At 36.2% G+C, this 13,874-nt stretch overlaps 1 protein-coding gene across 1 annotated transcript; it reads left to right on the top strand.

Annotated features, from left to right (window-relative positions):
* The first annotated feature begins 1,337 nt into the window (after window positions 1-1,337).
* LOC121244270 (putative disease resistance protein At3g14460) lies at window positions 1,338-11,534 on the top strand. The gene is made up of 4 exons (XM_041142281.1): window positions 1,338-1,514; window positions 6,657-10,684; window positions 11,178-11,257; window positions 11,347-11,534. The coding sequence occupies exons 1-4, from the start codon at window positions 1,338-1,340 to the stop codon at window positions 11,532-11,534; spliced, it is 4,473 nt and encodes a 1,490-aa protein (XP_040998215.1).
* The last annotated feature ends 2,340 nt before the right edge of the window (window positions 11,535-13,874 follow it).

Here is a 13,874-nt window from a genome sequence, read left to right as displayed (position 1 = left end):
AGCGGCACATACGTGCAAACATTAGTATTATGTGTGAAAGTTATTTGGAATTCGTTCTAATGTAAAACCTTTTAGCTTCCTCACATGCAAACGTATTTATTTTGTATGTTCGAATGTAATAATTTTTTGTTTATTTTATTAATACTATGTGAACGTATATTTGGTTTAATTCAAACGTGTGTTTTAGCCATCATATTCGATCGTAACTCATCTTACATAATTATTATTCTAGAGGAAATTAACGTGTGAACACAAAATCTAAAACATTCGCACATATAAGCTTAATGTCCGAACATGATATGTTACTTTCGAACATGTTCTCAAAATAATTTAAATTACATTACATAATATGCATCATTGTACTAATATTGCTCAAATTTTTTTTCTTTCTTTCAGAATATGACTCATCTTCTAACGACTAAGAAAACAGGGAGGGAAGGAACAAGCCAGAACATGTCTCGAATCAGGGCTCGAACAGTGATGTCCAAACGAGAAATCATGATCAACCAATTCTATGAACTCAAATGGGAGCAAAAGAGCGTTAGAGACGTATTCGTTATGAGAGGTTGGATGAGTATCTGCACATTGAGGGGTAGCATATACCCGTCAATGGTTAGGGAGTTTTATATGGGGATGTGCTCCATGCCTTAGGATGCATCCTCTCACACCGTGACAGTACACAATATTCAATTTAAGGTCTCAGTAGATGTCGTTGTCGAGCTTCTAGGGATCCATCGCGTAATTGAGATATCGACTGCAGGAGATGATCAGCCTAGGGATGGATCCAGAGTAGATGCAGATGTAGGCACTTCTACATCATCTACTGGCCCAGTTGATTAGTTAGAGACTGAGAATACTGATGAGGAAGATGATGGCCGAGATGAGGATTTCTATATCCTCATTGGGAGTGACCAAGAGTAGATCGATAGGAAGAACTCCTTCAGACCATTTTTTCTGCATGTTGCACCTGCTTGTTGTAACAAATGTGGATCCTGTGGCACATAAGGTCACATTTAGCCGGACTCGCAAATAGTTCCTTATACGAGCTACTTGTGGAGAGGCGATCGACTTGCCACTTCGTATTTTTTATAGGATTCGTTACGAGGCAAGCGTTGTCTCTACAGACAATCTCCCATAGGAAGTCCTCATTACTAAGTAATTACTGGCTTGGAGGGTACAACCCTAAGTGGAGGAGTGGATGACAAAGCAGATGAGCTCCATCGACATTACCACACACCGTCGGAGCACTGGACAAGGGAGGGGGCATGCTTGATGTCAACCTTGCTCTGTACCATATCTTATTCCTCCAACCCAGTCTGGGTCTGATGGGTACATCTATGGAAGATGCGCAAACTGCTTGGGTTGATGCGATGATATCAGATATTATTGCGCACATCGACCGAAAGATCGCGTCAGTAGAATATAGTGTCACTGATTTTGTCACTGATGTTGTCCATCGGATAGATATTCAAAATGCAAAAGTCAATGCATTGACTGATGATTTTAATAAATATGTAAACAATTCATGTTTAGTATTTTTCACTTTTATCGTGTTGTTTACAAAATTTTATCATATTTTGTAGTTTATTTTTATTATCTGTAATGAATAATATTATTTAATATATCTACTGTTTTTGAATTTAAATTCTCAATCTTTTTTAATGTTAGCTTATCTAACTTTAATATTACATCACTACACTTTAATTGTCAAACTTTTTTAATTTGAAATATCCAACTTTAATATTAAATCAATTAACGTTTGAACGTTGGCACAAAAAATTCCCACGTTCGCAAGTAAATAGCTCCATGTTCAAATGTTCAGGGCATGTTCTAACTTGAATATGTAATTTCTTAGCTGCCTTCAGTGACAATTTTCACAAACCGTCATTGAAAATGCTTTTTGTGACGGTTTGGATACTGTTACAATTTTTAGACCGTCACAAAAATGAATTTCTATTGTAATGGATCTATTTTACACTAAAAGAGGTTTGCAATCTTATTTACCATAGCAAGCCGTAGTAATTCATGATTTTACCAATGCCAAATTTCTTTCTATATATAACTTCGTTTATAAATCTTACTGCATTTTAATACACCAAAAAAATATTAAAATGATAATGGAGAAAATGACATTATTGGGAAAAAATGGGGATTGAGTATTTTGTGAATTTTAATGTGACTTCAATTAATATATTATGTAGGGTGGCATGCGTACAAAAGAATTCAAACGTGCGTAGCCACACTTTTAAGCTTCCAAATTCGGCAATATATTATCGTCTATAAATGATAATGGAGGTTGTACATGATTTTTATGCGAGAAACACTACTAATTTGACACCTAATTTTGACACTTTATTTTGACACCTCCTATATTTTAATTTTTTTTTACTTAATAGTTAAGAAAGTAACTATTAATGTATTGATATTTTTTTATATTTAAAAAAAATAAAAATAAAAAAAAATTTTTTTAAAAAATAGAAAATGAATTTGTATTAAACGGCACGCCCAACAGCAAAGTTAGGCGGTAGCCTAGCACTACTGTTTTTATGCATGCACCAAAAAGCGCAGCTTTCCACATGCAATTACAATTGATCAATACACAATAAATTAACTTGCCTTATATCCAAAGTCGACCGAGTTAGAACTTGACGTAGTTGGGATTAAGATTAACCCATCTTGACATGACTTAAACGGAAGGATCGATCATTCTACTAGCTAGGTATAACATTGGACATAATTAATCTTTTTGACAGAGTTTATCATTAATTTAGTTTTGGACTAATTTCATTTAGAACTTCGAAATTGATAAAAAAAAAAAAAAGAAAGAAAGAAAAAAGAAGAAGATAGTTGTAGATATTTTTATTTATTTATTAAAACTCCGAGACTTGAGAAAAGAATGAAAAGATAAAAAATAAAAATTCGATCCAAAAGTTGTAAAATATATTATGCTAATCACTAGCATGCAGCATTCTCAGCTTTGAATTTTTTATTTCAAATTTCACCGAATCGGTATCAAATTAGCTGATATTATAGATAAAAAGAGAAGGCATGATAATGACATCCATTAGAGAAAGTAAAAGAATAAACAAGAAAAAAGGCAATTTATAATAATTAGCGTTACCACTAACTATTAGTGGTACTTTTAATTTTATTTGCACCTTTTTTTCAGTGGGTTATTAACTAATGCATTTCATTTTCATATATATATATATATATATAGAGTAATATTATACACCATACTCTTATTTTATCTTCATCTCACTATATAAAATATGACATAATACCATTATGACCCTTTACTTTTCAAAAGAATAAATATAAAAATTGATGAACAATGCCACCTGATCATCATAGAGTTTTATGTATATATATCACTACAACAAAACTGTTTTTTATGAATGAAAGCATCAAATTGCGTTGGACTCCACCCAATGGGATTGAAAGATAGAGGCAACCATAAAGAAACAAAAAGAGAAAAAGACTCAGATAAAGGCGATCAATCGTGATAAGAAAAAATAAGCATGCCCTTGAGAAAGAAGCCAGCAAGTGCTCTAAAGTACGTACGTGCGTGAGTCCTACGTTCCACCAAATTATAAAAATAGCCCACCAAATTAAACCTTGTCAAATGTTATGCTTAATAGCGGGTTGTCCCCATTAGATGATGCCAGGGCGGGATGCGAGGGGCAGGAGGCGGTATCCCACCGCCCATTCCTACCTCAATGTGCCATTGTCGGCAGCGACAACAAGACAGAGAAGAGGGAGTGAGACAAAGATGAAGAAGATACGAGACAAAAAGGAAAGACGGTACAGAATTTGAGGGGAGAGAGAAGGCAAGATGAGAGAAGGAGAAGAGAAAATGAGATAAAAAAAAAAATTAAAAAAACAGAGAGAGAAGAAAGTAAAAGAATAAACAATAAAAAAAAGGCAATTAAGTAGAAGAAAGGCAGTTTAGCATTACCAAATTAAACCACTCCCTTTTTTGGGGGGTGGTACCTGACACTAACCCACTATATATCGCCCCAAATAAATTAAGGTGAGATACCAATTGTTCTTTAGTCTTAAAAGTAGCCCCAAATATATATTTTGTAAAATTTGAAATAAAAAAAGTTTAAAGTCGAGACTCATGGTTTCGGTTTAAGTCACATCAAGATGCATGGGTGCTTTATTCCAACTACGTACGTACAATACTTATAAACTCGGACCCTTGATACAGATGGCCTTGTTTTCTTTTGTATTAATCAAGGGAAATCCCGCTGGTGCTACCATCTTGCTCTCATTTTTTACTTTTCTTAATATTGTTTTATTTAATGATTAAGGATGTATTTTTTAATAATATTATAATTTTTTTATTTTTTAAAATAATATTTAAAAGTATTAAAAAAATACATATATGAAAATAAATAAATCTTAAGACTAACTGTAACTCTAGCAGAAGTTGTGAGCGGTGAGTGTATAGCCACCCATTAATTAAGTTGGAATTGGTTTTGGAAAGCTTTTTGGTACATTTATAATTAATGCACCACCTCTATCAAGATGGATATTACACTAACATTTTATTGCGGAATTTGAGAGCTTAGTAATATATGCGTCTGTATTAAAATAACAAGTTGTGAATCTTCTAGATCAGATTCTATTTGAACTCATGGAAATAAAATGGGAGAGATTATAAACATATGAAGTAAGTTCTACGTACATACGGCGTTTTTTTAACATTGAATGCTGCCCAACAAATTTATTTAAAGAACAGTAAATGTTTTAAGGCCAATTTCATCTTCTATCTCTGTCATACTTCAGATCTTAGAGTACGTGTAGGAACTCAAGGAAATCTAAATCTCACTGGTTGAATGTAAAATGGGAGAAGTGATGGGACATTTATATAGGATATATATTTGATATGCGAAATGGGCATTCTAATTCTCTTAAATTTTCTAAATTAATGAATGAGTTATATGGAAATTGTTTTGTCTGGTAACATGAATACCTGATTTATTAATTGAAATCGGATTAAAATCTCTAAAATACACTGCCCATTTTTATTTAATTTCAAGAAAAACTGGTCTACCCATTTTTTCAACCTAAAGGTAAAAAAATAAAAAGATTCACATGATGATGATCTTGCCTAGGTCTAGATGAAGATGATCTTGGATTAATCTTGAAGGTTGAATGTTTTGAATTAAACTAATGAGAATGCAAAATACAAGGACGCTAATTACCCATGTGATATACTTGGGCCAGTACATATTTTTTGTAGACGTTAATGGACAGAAAAATTTTTGGATGATCATTGAGTATTTTATGGCAGGCTAAAAAAAATTAAAAACACAAATATATAAAAAGGGTAGTGTTTTCTTAAAATGCAGGATTTTTACAATAGTTTTGGTTTTGGGATTGATATAACCCCTAAAACTCTTACATCAATTGTAAAAAGTATTCATCCGCTATAAGAAATGACTATTAATAAAATTAGGATACCATCTCATATATATATATATATATAATACCTATTGTATGCATCTATATTCTATCTCGTTCCCACTATGGATGAATTGAATATCTCATAGTTAACTATGAGATATTCAATTAATTAATCCCACTCGTTAAATATACAATAGGAGAAGTGAGTACAATTAGGATATGGACGGTGCTACATCCACCGCTCTTAGCTTTCCTTGGGAGCTACCGTTAGGCATATATAATTGGTTTTTTTTTTTAACATGCATGTATTTTTTAACACTTTTAAATATTTTAAAAAAAAGCAAAAAAAAAAAAATAATCACAATATTATTAAAACTGCTTCCTTAATCACTAAGTAAAAAGAAAATAGAAAGAAAATAAAAAATTACAGCAGTAACATCGAGCAGTAAGAGCTAGTGGTGTGAGTATCATTTTTCCTAGTATATACTTCATATTTTGTTTTTGTTGGTTATACAGTTCGCCGTACATGCATTTCATTTTTCTTTTTCTCTGTTGAATTTAAACAATAAGAAAAATAAAAGAGATCAAGACATTTTTCTTTTCTTTGTTGAATATTGTTAACAAATAGCAAAAGTTAAAGAGACGAGATAGTAGCCAGTTTTAGATTCCGTCATGAGTTTGATTGATCAAGCTGCAAATTGTAATGGACTGACTCCACCCAATGTGATTGAAATATAGAGGCAACAAGAAAGAGACGAAAAGAGAAAGAATTACCGGATAAAGGCGATCGATCGAGACAACAAATTAAAAGAGAGAATACAACTTGTAAAGACAACCACCTAATCGATCGTGGGCCCAAGTGAGCATGCATGCACTTGTGAGAGATGCAGCCAGCAAGTGCATGCTCACTGCAAGAAATATTGTTCCAAGTTATTTCTTGCATGCCAAAATATTATTTTTTGTTAGAATAAATTTATTCTCGTTATAAATAGTATAAATAATTCGTTTTAGATATAGATATATATATATATATATATTATTTTGTAGTGGCTCTAAAGTCTAAATTACGTACGTACGTCCCTCGTTAATCCTCGTAACAATTTGGGATTGTTGCAACAGCCAATAAAATTAATTAGTGAGACTACTTTTAAGCCTTTTAATTGCCAGAAGAAACCGCCAGTTACTTCTTCTTCTCAGTGTTTGGCATTTAATTTCTTGATCATTGATTCCTTTTTCTGAAGAGAACAATGGTACTAGTGGGAGAGATGTTTCTTGCAGCATCCATTCAAGTACTGCTTGAGAGGTTATCCTCTCCCCAGTTTCTGAACTTCGTTTGCCGAAGGAGAAATCAGAAACGGTTGGGCGAGCTTTCAACAATTAAGATGTTGCTTGAAGATGCGAATGAGAAGCAACACACTGAACGGGATGTGAAAACATGGCTTGATGATCTCAAAGACTTGGTCTACGATGTGGAAGATATTCTGGATGAGCTCTCCATCAAAGCTTCGAAGCGCAAGTTGATTGGTGAAAGTCAGGCCGCTAGCACTAGTAAGGTACTGAATCGCATCCCTGCTTTATTAACCGGCTTGACTCCTAGTGCTGTTAAGATGAAGATTAGGATGAGAGCAAGGATAACAGAACTCACAACTCGATTTGATGAACTTATGACAAGAAAAGATAAACTGAACTTGAATCAAAATTCTGATGGCTGGAGTCCAAACATAATAGAAGAGATCATACAACCCTCCATTTGTATGGTGAATACAGACAGAGATCAAATGCATGGTAGGGATAGGGAAAGAGATTTTATCCTACAATTATTGCTCAGTGAAACACCGCGTAGTGATGCTGCTTTAACTAAAGTAAATGTAATTCCTATACATGGTATGGCGGGTATAGGAAAGACAACTCTTGCAAAGTTTGTATACAATAATCAAGAAGTGCAAAGCTATTTTTATCCGAAAGCGTGGGTTTGTGTTTCTGCTTATGATGGAGATTTTGATGTTGCGACGATTACAAGAGCAATATTACACTCTATGACACCTGAAATTAACTATAACTCCATGGATTTAAATCCGTTGCAAAGCAAACTAGAGGAGCTAATAAATGGGAAGAGGTTTCTAATCGTTCTGGATGATGTTCGGAATGAGAAAGACCGTAAGTGGACTACCCTACGTGCTCCTTTTGACGCAGGGGCTTCGGGAAGCAGCATTATCATCACAACTCGCCAACAATATGTCATGTCACTAATGTCTACGGTTGAAGTTCCACCTTGCATGTTGGGATTATTGCCAGATAAAGATTGTATGTCTATATTGGCCAAACATGCATTGGATAGAAGAGACTTTTGTGCACATCAGCATCTTAAATATGATGCCGAGGAAATTGTTAGAAAGTGTGAGGGCCTGCCTCTAGCGGTAGAAACAGTCGGAAGCCTCTTGCGTGTTAACAATGAGTACTGGAAAATAGTTTCAAACAGCAAGATGTGGGATATATTGAAGAAGAAAAAGGAAATTGTTCCGGCTCTTATGTTGAGCTATCACGATCTACCTCCAGATTTAAAGAGGTGCTTTGCGTATTGTTCTATATTCCCAAAGGGTTATGAATTTGACGAGAAGCAGATGGTTCTATTATGGATGGCAGAAGGTTTGATTCAACCAGGACAACAGAAAAGTGAAATGGAAGATTTGGGTAAGGAGCATTTTCGCAATCTGTTGTCAAGATCATTTTTCCAACAATCGCGCCAGCATAAATCAAGATTTCTAATGCATGGGCTCATCAAGAAGTTGGCTAAATCGGTTGCAGGAGATACGTGTTATAGAATGAAGCTGGACAGAGTTAAAGATAGAGAGCAAGGGAGTATTTTTGAAAAGACCCGTCACTCATCTTATTTGGCAGGAAACTACGATGGAAGTGAAAAGTTTGAGGTCTTTTCTAAACTTAGATGTTTACGTACCTTCTTACCTCTGAAGTCGCCATCTCTAGGCGATTGTTATTTGGCGCCTAATGTTCCTCTTCAATTGATTAAAAGATTACGATACCTAAGGGTTTTCTGCTTGAGGGGGTACCGCATAACCGAGCTATCCGATTCAATCGGTAATTTAAAGCATCTACGGCATCTTGATCTTTCCGAAACTTTGATCAGAAGCATGCCAGAATCAATAACTACTCTCTACAACTTACAAACTTTGTTGTTAGAGAATTGTTTCCATTTAAATAAATTACCTTCAACGTTATGGAAGCTGGTCAACCTTCGCCACCTCAATATTCAAGGAGCGATTCATTTGGAAGGCATGCCTATGCAAATAGGTAAACTAACGTGTCTCCGGTCACTATCTAATATGGTTGTTGGTAAAGACAGTACTTGCTCTGGGATAAAAGAGTTAGGGTCTTTGCCACATCTTCGAGAGACACTGTGCATTTCAGGATTGGAGAACGTGACTGAACCCAAGGAGGCAAAGGACGCTGCTTTAAGCAACAAGCCCGAAATTACAGGGCTGTCGTTGGAGTGGAATGAAGATACTGATGAGGAGAAAGATAGAGCAAGTGAGTTAGAGGTACTTGAAAACCTAGAGCCTCACGAGAGCTTGAAAGAACTCACTATTAGATACTACGGTGGTAGAGATTTTCCGACTTGGTTAAGACGTCCATCATTTCTTAATATGGAGCTCTTGAAGATTGAAAATTGTGAAAAGTGTACATCGTTGCCGGCAATTGGGCAACTATCATCTCTCAAATTCCTTTCCATCGGAGGCATGGCTTATGTGAAGAATATTGGTCCTGAGTTTTGCGGGAATGATATCTCTCAACCGTTTAGGTCCTTGGAGACTCTGCACTTCCATGATATGAAGGAGTGGGAGAACTGGAGTCCCTGCGAAGAATTCCCAAAATTACGTGAGCTTTCCCTTAGACGTTGTCCCAAGATAAACGGAAATTTACCAAACCAACTCCCTTCACTGAAAAAAGTTAAGATATATGGTTGTGGGCAGTTACGGATCTCAGTTCCAAACATTCCGGATGCCTATGAAATAGAAGTTGCCGGATCAAAAGGAGTTGTGCATAGAAGTACGGTTGACTTCAGCTCATTAGAAATCCGGTCTCTTTCTAAAATCTCAATGTTCACATCTGAAATAGTAGGGTTTGATAAGCAATGGATGACACATGCAAAAGATTTAACTATTTCTACATGTGAGGCCGAATCGACACATTTGTGGTCAGATGATTGCGAATCACTGCCGGATCTCCCATGTCTTGATCTATTGTGCATTGAGAGTTGTCCCAAACTTGTTTCTTTGGTCGTCGGGAGAAAAGAAGAACTGCTCCAACAGGATATGCCATGCCCACCCACACAAATCGAGATCAAGAATTGCATAGCCTTGAAATCCTTGCCAAAGTCATTGATGTACAACAACACTCGTCTTAAGTTGATTCGAATTGTGAAATGTGATTTGCTAAAGCATATTGCAAGACGCCAGCTACCTCCAACTCTAGAGCGGATAGAGGTAAGTGAATGCAAGGAACTGGAGTATTTGCTGGACGATATTGCTGATAGCAGCAGTTGCAGCAACACCACATCTCATCTTCAGTACTTGAAAATTCAGCGCTGTCCATCTCTCAAATCCTTGACAAGCAGCGGAGAATTACCTGCATCACTCAAACACCTCGATTTGTTGAAGTGTGCACAGCTAAAGTCAATAGCGGACAGGTTACATCATAACTCGTGTCTTGAATGCATTGTCATTGTATCTTGTGAAAGTCTTGAATACTTACCCAGAGACATACACACTCTTAGCACTCTTCGCGAAATTGATACTACGGATTGTCCGAGTCTTAGTTTCTCCTTGAGCGAAGAGTGGCTCCCTGCCAACCTGAGAGTGCTTCATATATCTGGCTGTAAGAAAATGGCACTACCCAAAGGCATACACAACCATACCTCTCTTCAAAGTTTGACACTACACCGTTGTCCAGACGATCCAGACGATGTATCCTTTCCGGAAGAAGGTTTTCCCACCAACCTAAAATTACTTTCTATATCTCATCCCAAAATGATTGATGCCTTGTTGGAACGGGGGTTGAACAAACTTACCTCTCTTGATAACCTTGAGATTAGTGGATGTCCACATCTGGTGTCCTTTCCAGGTCAGATGAAGTTGCCTAAATCTCTAACAAGTCTCACCATCTCAGACTTCCCGAATCTGCGAAACCTATCTTGTGCGTGCCTTCAAAACATCACATCTCTTAATGAACTGATTATCATTGACTGCGGAAAGTTCACGTCCTTTCCAAAGGATGGCCTACCTCCCTCACTCTCGAAACTTTGTATTATTAAGTGCGAAAAGCTCCTGTCCTTTCCAAAGAAAAGCCTGCCGGCCTCACTGTTGCAACTTCATATATATCAATGTCCTCTATTAGAAAAACACTGCGAGAAAGATGGAGGAGAGGAGTGGTGGAAGATATCTCACGTCCCTTGCGTCAGATTCAATACATATCATTGAATGTCATGATCTCCATTGAATGTGGTTATTGAAGAGATCCGATCGCTGGTATTTATTGCTCCAAGTCTGGTTAGTTTTGCACAAAAGTGGGAGCATATATGCACATGTAGTCATTACACCCTCAGTTTTAAATGATGAAGATATTCCTCCTCGACACGATATTGATGGTAATGTTTTGCTCTTTTTTTCTGGTTTATTTATTTTTAAAGAGGGGAATTAATTTTACTCGATCTTATGATTAACTGAATGCATGGTTACATTTATCAGATCTCCTTTGCACTGGACTGGATTGTGCCAACACAGCATTCTTGGGAACGAACTGATCAAGAAAATGAATATGAATAGAGGTATGTTTTACAGCTCATCGATCCATGCATGGTTAGCTTTCTAACGCATTAACACGTATAGTAATTTGTTCGTTGTTTGATGCTTGTAGATGGTTCCAAAACATTGATGCAAGTTCCATCTGAAAACTGCACGTGGAAGCACACTGTCTTTGCTGATGTTATCGTAACCTTTTACGACTTCAAAGTTGATACTCGGTTGTTAATTATACTGTGCCGAAAGGGAGCGTATGTTTATGCAATTATACCTATTCTGATAATATTGGAGGTTGCCTGTTGAGACTTGATCGAGAGAACTCTTCGTTCATAATGAAATAGACTTCCATTTATTTAGAACATTTCCTAAATATCCTGAGGTCATGTGCAACTTCAGTACTACTTTGCTCTGCGTTGTTTGCCAATGTTGTTTTGTTTTTCCTCTGTTTTTTATTTTATGTTCTTTTACCGATATTGCAGCTTCGTCTTCAACCAAAGGATGCATTAATTACGAAAGAATTTATTAACACTTTTATGGAAAATGGGGATTGGTGATCACTTAATTGGCCTATTGAACCTCGACCAGCCACTAAGCTTCTCCCTGGCCTTCGATGTGTAATCTTCTCTTCTCGATGTTGGTACTCTTGTTTGTTTTTTTTTTTTCTGGTTTGTACTCTTTGTTTATTTTTTAATGGTCAACCTCCCCTGGAAATCTTCCTCCAAACTTAATTCGTCTTTGATGAGTACTTTGACATTTTCCTATGCTCTTCACGTGCCTTCTTAATTGCACTAATACTAATAGATATTTAGTCTAGGCTAATTATTCTATTCAAAATCGGTTTAGATAGCGAGGTGAAATAAAATGATAATTTTATATTAAAATTAAAAATTAAATAAAATATTATTAAAATATTATTATTATTTTAAAATTTAAAAAAATTAAATTATTTATTATATTTTATATAAAAATTTAAAAAAATTATAATAATATAATAAGATGAGATGAAATAAGATAATTGTATCTAAATGGGCCGAAATGTTGTAAGCCTCTCTTCTCCGTGCTTAAATCCACGTTACAAAGTATTGGGTAGAAAGCCCTTTCCGCTTTTAGCCGTCGTTTTCATTTTGGTAATTTTAAAACTGAACTCGACATATTTCTCCGGGGTGATATTTAGTATTTGAGTATATGGTTCAAATTGAATACAACTTGTTTAATGATAAATGTATTAGAGCTTAAAACTCGAACTCGAACAATATATTTATTTTGTCCTATAAATAATTTAAAATTAAAACTAAATTCATGATAAGGTATTTCATAATCAATATCCAAACTATTATTAATACATAAGAAAATTAATATCCATAATTTTTAATTGTCACATGATTGTTAAAATTTTAAAAAAAGTAACACTATATAACAAGTAATATTTTTGAAATGTTAAGTAGTCAAATAATATTATGAATATTACGTATCAACAACAACATAAGTATAAATTTAAACATTTTTAAAATTTGAAAATGGAAGTAGAGTGCCAACCATGATCTTGTTAAAATTAGAATTTATTGAGGGTTGATTGTGGGTTTCGAATGCTGAACCGTAATTGACTCTTTTATTAACTGTGTCTTATCAAGTTACACCCTTCAATTCAAACTGTTGAGGGAAAAATGAGTTAATTGGCATATTCTTGTGAAAACCTATGTAAAGTTGAGTTGTAACAAGTGTTGATGCATTGATACATGAAAAAGATTGAAGTGTGCTCAACATGGCTCGACTGGCGCTTGATTGGTGCTCGAGCAGAACCTTCCAGAGTGGTTTGCTCGATGTGCGCTCGACTCAGCGCTCGAGCGGAACCCAGGCAGAGTGGTTCGCTCGAGGTGAGCTTGACGTGGCGCTCGAGCAGAACCCATCCAGAGTGGTTCGCTCGATATGCGCTCGACTCAGAGCTCGAGCGGAAACCAAACAGTGTGGTTCGCTCGAGGTGAGCTTGACGTGGCGCTCGAGCGGAACTCATCCAGAGTGGTTCGCTCGATGTGCACTCGATGTTGCGCGCGAGCAGAACTCATCCAGAGACGTTCGCTCGACCTTCGCTCGACATCTCGCTCGAGCGGTTTTAGAAGATAGCGTGCGCTCGACCTTCGCTCGACACCTCGCTCGAGCCAATGTTCAAGACAACCTAAAGATTCATGTTTTGAGCGCCGTGACTTCCTGGGACTATAAATAGAACAGATCATTCCTGTTCTGGGGTGTGGAAAAAGAGTGCAAAACCCTAAGTGTTTCAAGAGCCGAAGAGAGAAACCTTTTCCTCCCTTGTGAATCTCTCTTGGACAAACACATATCCACCACACCACACTCAAGATCAAATCTCATTCAAAGTCCATTGAAGTGGACGTTTTGTTGGCCGGAAGTTTTCCGGAGCTGCTGTTGATGCAGAGATCGAGAGGTTCTCGTAGAAAGCTATAGAAGGTCAGAGTTCCGACACTACATGCGTGTAGAGATCGAGTGGGTCACTCGTGATATTGCAAGCCACGTTTAGGAACTGCAAAGGTTTTGTGAGTGTCTCTAAATTGGTTGTAATAAACTTTTTCTATAGTGGATTTTAGGTGGTGCCTTACACCCGGAGTGGTTTTAGAATTTGAAGAAGTT

This window comes from Juglans microcarpa x Juglans regia, chromosome 8S (assembly GCF_004785595.1).
Source record: "Juglans microcarpa x Juglans regia isolate MS1-56 chromosome 8S, Jm3101_v1.0, whole genome shotgun sequence".
NCBI lineage: Eukaryota > Viridiplantae > Streptophyta > Magnoliopsida > Fagales > Juglandaceae > Juglans > Juglans microcarpa x Juglans regia.
Note: the sequence above shows the minus strand (reverse complement) of the source record. Positions and strands in the feature narration are given on the sequence as shown.